Raw genomic sequence first — 10,213 nt, 5'->3', positions numbered from 1 at the left:
TCTATTTTCACATTATAATAGTTATATAATTAAGGGGGTGTATTGGATTAAGATTTTAAAAGACTTTTTTTGTGATAAAAAATCCTACAGATTTTAAAAGATATTTTAGAATTGGAGAAACTTTATAGACTTTTTTAAAAGACTTTTTTTACAATCAAGATTTCATATGATTGAATTTTAAAGAATTTTAATAGAATTCATAAGATTTGAAAGGACAATATGAATTTATAAGATTTTAAAAGTTGTATGAATTTTTAACAAATATTCAAAATTACAAGAGTCAATAAAAACAAATAACAAAGAAATGCAAGGATATTAATAAAAAAATAAACTTTAACAACGAGTTGAAAATCATCTCAAAAATTACTAATATAATCTAATATAATTTTCTCAATGAGTTTGAGTTTGAGTTTGATTTGCGAAAATAATAACCATTAATTGATGGAAATCAACGGTTAAGATGTGGTTGTAAACAAAAATAGATTGTAAGTATAATATTTTCCATAAAAAAATAACAAAGAAATGCAATGAAATTAATAAAAAAAAGTAAAACCTAATATAATTTTCTCAATTAGTAAATCATAATATAATTTTTAACAAACATTCAAAATTACTAAACAATAGCTTTTCACATATCTAATGGTTTGAAAATTATCTTCTTCATTTGGTATCAAAGTTATGCATATATGATTATAAGACCCAATTTTTTAATTATAAAAATAATTCTAAATTTGCATATAGAACCTAAAGTTCATGATAAAATTTCGTTTGAAATTTTTTGCAATTGATCTTGAAAACCTTGGGGTTTTTGTTTTACGTGATGTGAGTTTTCTAACCATATATCATATGCATATTTTCATTGAATATTATAAGAAAGTTTTGAATCTGAAATTTTGGATTTAATTACATGAAAGTTTAGAAAATTTCTCAAAAATTTTCAGTCGATACATTGAAACCTTAAATTGCTTTGAGACTTTTGAGAAACAAGTTTTTAGTTATCTATTGACACAAAAATTATTTGAAATCGTTTCCTATAGAGAAGGAATTTCGTTCATGGATGTATTGTTACGAAATATAGGGTTCATATTATGAAAGTTTCAATCTTTCTTTAAATTGATATCGTTTCATTGATGTAAAACGAAAATTGGTTTGAGGATTTTAGTTCTCCTGTTATTTTTTTACTGTTTTATGTTATTTTTAATACAAAAATCACATTTTTTGTGCCCAAAAATGGCTAAAAAATATGTTATTTTTTAGATAGATTATATTAAAATCTCGTTGGTTTGTGGTTTCTGGGTTGTTTTGTGATGAAAATCGCTCAAAAATATTTATTTTTTTTAGTTTTGATGAAACTCCCATGGCGAAACCCAATTTTGAGCAGTCAACCTGCCAAAGGAAGAAAGAAATCCTAGGGATTAGGGTGAGATTGTGAGAAAGATATCCTATTTATTTTTCACTAAAAAGTCTCACGAAATCCACATAAATAAAAAATCCATTAAAACCGTCGAATTTTTGAATACCACGAGATTGTGATTCCATTGTTTAAAATCCTGATTGAATACCAACGGATTTGAACGGATTCTAAAATAATCCTTTAAAATCCTAATTGAATACCTCGTGACTTTTTTCAATCCATTAAAATCCTAATCGAATACCAACGGAATTTTTGTCCAAAAACAATCCATTAAAATTCTTTGAAATCTCAATCCAATACACCCCTAAGTTTAGATATTTACATTTTTGTCAACTATAATAATGGTACATTTTTTGGTTGGAAAACTAATGGCGTTTCTTTTTTTTCTCTCTTTTTTTTGGGGGGAGGGGGGATATTATTGGGATAATAATAATTATAAATACTAATAGAACAAAAATAAAATAAAATATGTAATAACAAATCAGATCCCATGCGTTCTAGTGTTGTTTCCAGCCTAGACATCCTACATTTGCAATTCATCAGTGGAAAAAAAAATAAAAAACAATTTTTAATTCGATTTAACAAACAAAAATTGCTCTGCATTTTCTTTCCTGTAGTCAAATTCCACTTCCAAAATCACTCTAGGACTCTTTTGGTGGACATAAAAAATAGGAATACATAAAATAAGAGGATAGATAGGTGTAGGATACGATATAGATCTAATAAGTTATATAATTTGTGTTCGATGTACATTGGATAAACATTATGACAGAATAGACTTATATCCTAAATAGATAAAATACCATTTTTTTAACGAAATTTCATATGATTTTTTAAAATTAATTTTTAAACTTTTTTTTACTTATTTACACATTAATTCTAATTTTAAATTATAAAAAAATTAAAATACAATTTTAAACAAAAATTATATCATCACCAAATTAATATTTAAATTGATTGTTAGTGATAGTTGATGATGATAGTTGGTAAGGTCGGTAGTCGATTGAATTCATGGAGGTGGTGGCGGTGAAAGCGTCGATAATAGCCGGTGAAAATTATGGTGGATGACTGATGGCGGTGGCTCGAGTTGTAGTGAAGGTAGATGAATGTGGTTGGTGGAAATAGTGATGGTGGCGGCGTCGATGCTGACTAGTGACAATTGTGATGATTGACTGATGGCGATTGTGGTGGTGGCTAGGGGCGGCGACGATGATTGGTGTGTGGTGACTGGGGGTGGTGGTAGCTGGTTGGCGGTGGTGGGAGTGGCCAATGACGATGACAACATGGTGGTGGTGGATAGTGCAATGGTGGTGGGCGGTAGCGATGGCATTGACGGTGACTGGTGATAATTGCGGGGGCTAATAGGTGATGGGGGTGGTCGTAGGCTTGTAGCAAGTGACAATAGTGGTGATCAATAGCTCATGGTAATGGCTGATGGATGGCATATAGATGGTGGTAGGGGTGTTCATCAACTGATTCAAATTGCGATGACTGAACCGAAAAACCGATAAACGAATAAATCGAAAACCGAAAAATCGAAAAAAAAATCGCAAATTTTAATTGGATTTGATCGATTTTCGGATGGGTTGATGAAAATCGATCCAATCCAAACCGATTCAATATATTAATTCTCCTCTACCTATTTGGGTCTTTCCTTAATCATAGCCCAAAAATTTCTAAACGCAAGACCCATTAACCCATCAACTAAACCCAAGAAAAAATCTAGTCACATCTCATCAACAAAATTTCATCTGTGTAAAGCTTTGTATCTCATTCCCAAAAAAAAATTATATTGTCGTTTTCTGATGCTTTTGTATTTCAAAAAATAATAATTTACAAAGCCTATTATACAAAAGATGTTATTTGCACAAGAACCATGAAGCAAATTTTAGGATTTTAAAAAAATCAAAAACCGATCCAATCCAAACCGAAAAAAAATGGATCGGATCCGATTTGAAAAAAAAATTCAAACCGAAGGAATTGGATCAGATGATTTTTGCTTTCAAAACCGATCCAATCCAGACCGCGAACACCCCTAGATAGTGGTGGTGATAATGGGTGATAGAGGTGTTGATGGCCGACACAGATAATAGTAGTGGTTGATCGGTGGCAAGGGCTGCCCCTCATATGTCAAGCAATGTTTGTAGAAGAAGAGCATATGATGTATGATTATATTTGGAATGAGAGGAATGTGACATTTGCTATCATATTTTGTTCATTTCTAACTCAAATTCCCCTCGGGATAGTTTAACCTACTAGAGATAAGATAAAATGGATCAATAGGATAAACTTATGATATCTTGTTGCTTCACCAACAATAGATGAGAACATGATATGATAATCTATTGTATCACATCCTCTCTATCCAGTCTGCCAAATGTGCCCTTAATATTAAGTGGTTATGATTCAGTCTAATTTAATTTGAGAACTCCTCCAAATCAAATTAAGTTTTTTTTTTTTTAAAAGAAAGAATTCTTAGTTCGGTTATTTTTTGTTTTCCAAGGATGTCCTCACTTATTTGGAAGAGATTAATTCTTTTTTTTTTTTTGGAGTTACCCAACCCTAATTACCTCTTTGAGGCGAGTTGGCTCCCTCCGGTATCCCCACGAGCTTCGACTCTTTGAGCCGGCTATGGGACTAATCCGAAGTGCGGGGATCAGTGATGGCTAAAGGTTCAGCCCCCTCCCCAAGAATGCATTCAGCAGGAATCGAACACATGTCCAACCCCACTAACTCAGTACCAAGTTACCAACTGAGCTGCACCCATTGGGTAAGAGATTAATTCTTTTGCGACAAAGTGTACATTTTTTTATCACTTGCCTAAAATGTTTTGCCTAAAAATTAAATAAGAAACCTTTTAGGCCTAATAATTCACTCCTTAGATACAACTTACTTATTAACGTCGATATTTAAGATCTGTTCGGATGAGCTTTTAAAAAAATGACCTTTTATGCATTCTTTTTTTAAAAGAACTTTTTCTAAAAGATAAAGTTATTTTACGTTTGGATGTATAATCTGAAAATCACTTTTACATAAAAAAGTTATTTGGATGTTAAAATTAAAAAAAATACTTTTTATATATAAACGTTTTAAACATATAAGTATAACCAATATTACAAAATATAAAAATTTAAATTAAAAGAGAAAAAAATTAAATTTTTCAAAAATATGTCTAATTAATACAAAAATATTCGATTATATTAAAAGCAATTCAATTCAATTCACCAAATATTTGATTTAGTAGAATACTTTTTGTATCAACTCATATTTATTCATTATAAATATGTTACAAATATAAAAAAATATGCACAATGAAAATAAAAGAATTTAAATAAAAAATAAAAAAATGACATTTTTCATTCTGAAAAAAAAACTTATTTAATCACTATAAAAATACGAGTTTTAATTTAATATATAAGAAAGAAATAAAACTTTCATTCTTTTGATGTAAGAGTAAAAAAAATACAATTTCCTATGTTGTAAATGAAAACTAGAAATTATTAATTGGAGAATGTGCACATCCTTCTATGCATGTTTTCCACTATTTTCTGCATCGAAAATTATTAAGCCTATTAATAATATTTTTTTAAGCTTATTAATAATATTTTTTTAAGCCTATTAATAATATTTATTATCATATAATTAAACTAATGAATGATCTTTTGATATTACCCAATTCAACTTCAACTATAAAATGTTTGATAGAATATTATTTATTATTATTTTTTAAATCTAATTGTAATAAATGAAAGTTTATTTCTGAGATAAAATATAAAAACCTAGACGCAACTATAAGAGCCTTTTTGTGTGGATAAATACAAAAACCTATTAAATGCTAATAGTTTGAGGTGGAAAACTGGGCTCGGCCTAATTAAATTAAAATTTCACCCTTCATCTTTTATAATTAAATTCCTAAATCTGATTTTAATTTTTATAAATACAAATTTGTAAATTTTCAAATACAAACGAGGCAAATCCTTGTAAAAAATAATTATTTATTATTATTTTTTAAATCTGATTGTAATAAACGAAAGTCCATCTCTGAGATAAAATATAAAAACCTGAATGTGATTATAAGAACATTTTTTGTAGATAAATATAAAAATCTATTGCATGCTGATAGTTAGAGGTGACAAACTGGGCTCGGTCCGGAAGGCCGGCCCACCAACACCTTTTTATAATTAATTAAAATTTAATCCTTCTTCTTTTATAATAAAAATCCTAAATCTGATTTTAATTTTTGTAAATACAAATTTGTAAAATTCAAAATACTAATGACATAAATTCTTGTAAAAAAATAATTTTTTACATAAAATGCTGATAGTTAAAGGTTGCAAACTGGGCTTGGCCCTGAGGGCCTGCCCGCCCTGCCTGCGAAAATGATTTTATAATTAAATTAAAATTTCACTATTCTTCTTTTATAATTAAATTCCTAATTCAGATTTCAATTTTTGTAAATACAAATTTATAAAATTCCAAATACTAACGACACAAATCATTGCAGAAAAATAAATATTTATTTATTTTCACCAAAAAATAAAAATAAAAATTTATTATTATTTTGTAAATTTAATTGTAATAAATGAAAGTTCATCTTTGAGATAAAATATAAAAACCTAGATGTAACTATAAGAGCCTTTTTGTGTGAATAAATATAAAAACCTATTAAATGCTAATAGTTAGAGGTGGCAAACTGGTCTCGGCCCAGAGGGCCGGCCTACCAACACATTTTTATAAATTAAAATACTAACGACACAAATCCTTGCAAAAATATAATTATTTATTATTATTTTATAAATCTGATTGTAATTATTTATTATTATTTTTTTTCTTCATGTATATTAATTGATTTTATTTTGTAGCAAATTTTGTGTACGGTTGAATCGATAAGACGGGATCATATTGAATAATAATGCAGAACAGAAGGTTCATTGGAAGTTAAAATTGAAGACTGAATTATTGAGTAAATAACTATATTCGATTTTTGAAATAATCAATGCCTCTGAATTGCAAAATTTTGTTTGTGGTTGATACTTACAAAGTTATGTGTGAATGTTGTAACCTTTTAAAGTTCAAAAATAGTAAGACAATTTTTTTTTATTTCAGATAATTCTCAAATAATAGTTTGTTTTTTTATTTTTTATTCCTTCATGTTTATACCTTTACCATAGTACTGTTCAGAGCTTGATAGCAAGATGAAAGTGTTAGATTTACCGGTACGATGATTAACCAACGACGGCGACAACAATTTTGTTATTTTTATCCCGGGCATCGCACGGATAATTTACTAGTGATATGATAATCTATTATATCACATCCTCTCTATCCAGTCTGCCAAATGTGCCCTTAATATTAAGTGGTTATGATTCAATCTAATTTAATTTGAGAATCTCCTCCAAATCAAATTAATTTTTTTTTTAAAAAAAGAAAGAATTCGTAGTTCGATTATTTTTTATTTTCCAAGGATGTCCTCACTTATTTGGAAGAAATTAATTCTTTTGCGACAAAGTGTACATTTTTTTATCACTTGCCTAAAAATTAAATAAGAAACCTTTTAGGCCTAATAATTCACTCCTTAGATACAACTTACTTATTAACGTCGATATTTAAGGCATCTTCGTATGAGCTTTTAAAAAAATGACCTTTTATACATTTTTTTTTAAAAGAACTTTTTTTAAAAGTTAAAGTTATTTTACGTTTGGATGTATAATCTGAAAATCACTTTTACATAAAAAAAGTTATTTGGATGTTAAAATTAAAAAAAATACTTTTTATATATAAAATTACAATAAAGGAGAGATAAAATAGCATGATCATAGTTGTTTACCAAAAAAAAAAAATAGCATGATCATGGGATAAGAAGAGATAAAACAAATATGATAAGATGATGTTAAAATTGTATTTTAAAAATTTATATTATCTTATTTCAAAATAATAAAATTATATTATCTTTTAATTTCGGATTTTTTCAAAAACAACCAACTACTAGTTAAAAAAATTAGCATTTTAATTTTAATTTTAAAATTTTGTTTTTTTTAAAAATTGTTATCCAAATATCTAAAAATTCTCAAAAGGATTTTTATTTAAAAAAAAACAATTTTTTTAGGAATAAAAACCCATCCAAAATAAAATAAAAGCATTCAAAATACATTATTCAAACAACAAAAGTATATAATTCGAAATTAAAAGAAAAAAAAAATAGCACACGAATGTATGTCCGAGAGACATACATTTATATATATCAAAATATATAGAGACAGTGTACCAAAAAAAAAATATAGAGAGACATGTATATAGTTTGATATGCCTGTTAACTAAACTATCATCGTACGGTAAAACACGAAGCTAACTGATTCACACGGATTGATTCAAGATTTTGAACATCATCGGCATATTCTATCTTTAATTTAAAACAGAATTATGCTCATAATAAATCAACTATCTATGATGATTTTCTTAATGGTGCATATATCCTCTTCATATCTTTTTAAATCCTTGACCACCAAGAACACAAAACCAAGGGTCTGTTTGACCTGGTAATACAAGGATTATCAATATGATTTTTTTTTTTTTGGGAGATAATATGTAATTTTAATATAAGGGAATAAAAAGGATTTCAAACGAACGGGTGTGATTGGGTCATATAGTATTGAAATCCATCAAATCAACGGTAGTGATTGAGCTCATTCCCACTTAAAAAACGACGTATCACCCGGGAAAAGAAAAAATAAAGAAAAAAAGAAAAAAGAAGAACGAAATGTATACGAAAGCACTCAAAGCGCATTTTAGCAAAGAGCCTTGAAGGCCAAACCGAACGTTAAAACCGCCCTCTTTCTCCTTTTCCCTCACTCATATAAAAACTTGCGTTTCCCGGCGAGTTTGCAGAACGAAACCATAATCTTCCCTTAAAGTTCTCCTCTTTCGTGTGGATTTTCCCGAGAAAATTCCCAGCTCGAGAAGCTCTCGGTAGGGCTTCTTGTTGAATACTTGGCGCGGTTGCCGGGTGTTCTTGGGTTCGTTGTTTTTTTGTTTTTCCGGTAAATGGTGTTTGCGGGTTCGGAAGAAGAGACTATGGCGATGGGACCCGAGAGATCGAAGCCTCTTCACAATTTCATGCTGCCGTGTTTGAAGTGGGGGAGTCAGCGTCACCTGAGGTGCATGAAAGTGAACCCCAACGGCGCCGACGCTTCCGACGCCGGAGATCCCCGGAAGAAGAGGGAATTGGAGCCGATGGTGAATAATGCGAGGGACTCTGAGAAGAGGATGAGGATGACGAAACCGCCAATTCACGGCGATGATGGGATCGATGCGGTGAGGGAGAAGCTGATGCTTGATCTGAAGACTGAGGCTGATAGGATCAAAGATGCGATTTTGAGGAAGGAGGTGGCGGCGGAGAATGATGATCATGAGGAGGCGGCGGCGGAGGAAGAAGTGAGGCCGGAGGCGGTGGCGGCTGCTGCCGGAGTGAGGCCGTGGAATCTGAGGACGAGGCGAGCTGCGTGTAAGGCTCCGGCCGCCGGAGATAGTGGAAAGGGGTTGAAGATTGAGGAGAAGAAACCCAACAACTCGTCATCGCCGTCGCCGTTGAGGACTAATAACGGTGCCGTGAAGTCGCCGAAATTGAGAGGCACTCCTGAGAAGACGAAGACGGAAAAGGTGAAATTTTCTTTGTCCTTGTCAAGGAAGGAGATTGAGGAAGATTTCATGCAGTTGCTGGGTCACCGTCCTCCCAGGAGGCCCAAGAAGAGGCCCAGAGTTGTCCAGAAACAATTGGATGTAAGCTGTTATGATTATGACTACCAATCTTTGGTTTTGGTTTTGGTTTCAGTTTTCCTTTTTCTTTTTTGTTGGTTTTCTTCCTGTATTGTACTACTACTGTGGAAGGTTGAATTGAATTGTTATTTGATTCTTGTGCAGACCCTTTTCCCTGGTATGTGGTTATCTGAGGTTACAGCTGATTCATACAAGGTTGAAGAAGCTCCTGAGAATGGCAAGGTATGTATATCATTTGGTTTGTTATTTGAGGTGGAAAAGAGGAACATAATTAAATTCTGGGATGTGTGTATGCGTTTTGATTTCTTCTGTAATTGCTTGTCCTGTTTGCTTTGATTTGAATTTTTATTTAATTGTTGTAAATTAAATGTTAAATGTGGTTTTTTTTTGCAGAGGTAGCATTGAGATTGGCAACACTGAAGGCACCTGTTGGCTGAATGCTGGTGATAACAGCTAATGAGTCTGATGTGGGATTTGATGGACGTGTTGGTTTTTCCCAGTAGCAGTTGATGTATGCCTTTGTTGCATTCAGATGCTATTTTTGATTCCTTAATGTTAGTTCATTCTTTTGTTTATAAGAATAATTCTCTGAACAGAGATGATTGTTCTAAATCCTATGATTGAGGAGAATACTGCAATTATCTGACTTTTTAGTCTTCTTTTAAAGAAGCTATCTAGTTTCAAGGACAAAGCTATAATATGACAATTTTAAACTTTCATTTCAATTCCTAGTATGGCACTTTTTCAGGCTTGGTATTCTAATCTCTTCTTTGTGTTAGTCTTGATAACTCTGGTGTTTATTTGACTTCATCTATCATTGAGTTTATGAGATTGCTGCATTGGACCCTTGTCACAGAATACTATTGCTCCTTATATTACTGCTCTCTCCTTTGCCCTCCAAAACCCTATGCATAAAAGGCTCTGTATGCTTCGGATGTGGTGCAGGTTTGCTATGAAGCACCGACTCCGACACGGCGTTTTCGATATATTCTCGATACGACCGTTAATTCGTCGATACGATACAAT

The 10,213-nt window shown here is 31.1% G+C and overlaps 1 protein-coding gene across 1 annotated transcript; it reads left to right on the top strand.

Moving 5' to 3' along the window:
* The first annotated feature begins 8,318 nt into the window (after nt 1–8,318).
* On the top strand, nt 8,319–9,931 carry LOC133286149 (uncharacterized). Its single transcript, XM_061483516.1, has 3 exons — nt 8,319–9,190; nt 9,332–9,409; nt 9,583–9,931. The coding sequence occupies exons 1-3, from the start codon at nt 8,456–8,458 to the stop codon at nt 9,622–9,624; spliced, it is 855 nt and encodes a 284-aa protein (XP_061339500.1). The 5' UTR covers nt 8,319–8,455; the 3' UTR covers nt 9,625–9,931.
* The last annotated feature ends 282 nt before the right edge of the window (nt 9,932–10,213 follow it).

Source organism: Gastrolobium bilobum, unplaced genomic scaffold (genome assembly GCF_033153095.1).
Source record: "Gastrolobium bilobum isolate Gb01-03AN ecotype WA unplaced genomic scaffold, APGP_CSIRO_Gbil_v1 utg1240, whole genome shotgun sequence".
Classification (NCBI taxonomy): Eukaryota; Viridiplantae; Streptophyta; class Magnoliopsida; order Fabales; family Fabaceae; genus Gastrolobium; species Gastrolobium bilobum.
This window is presented reverse-complemented; position numbering and strand designations above follow the sequence as displayed.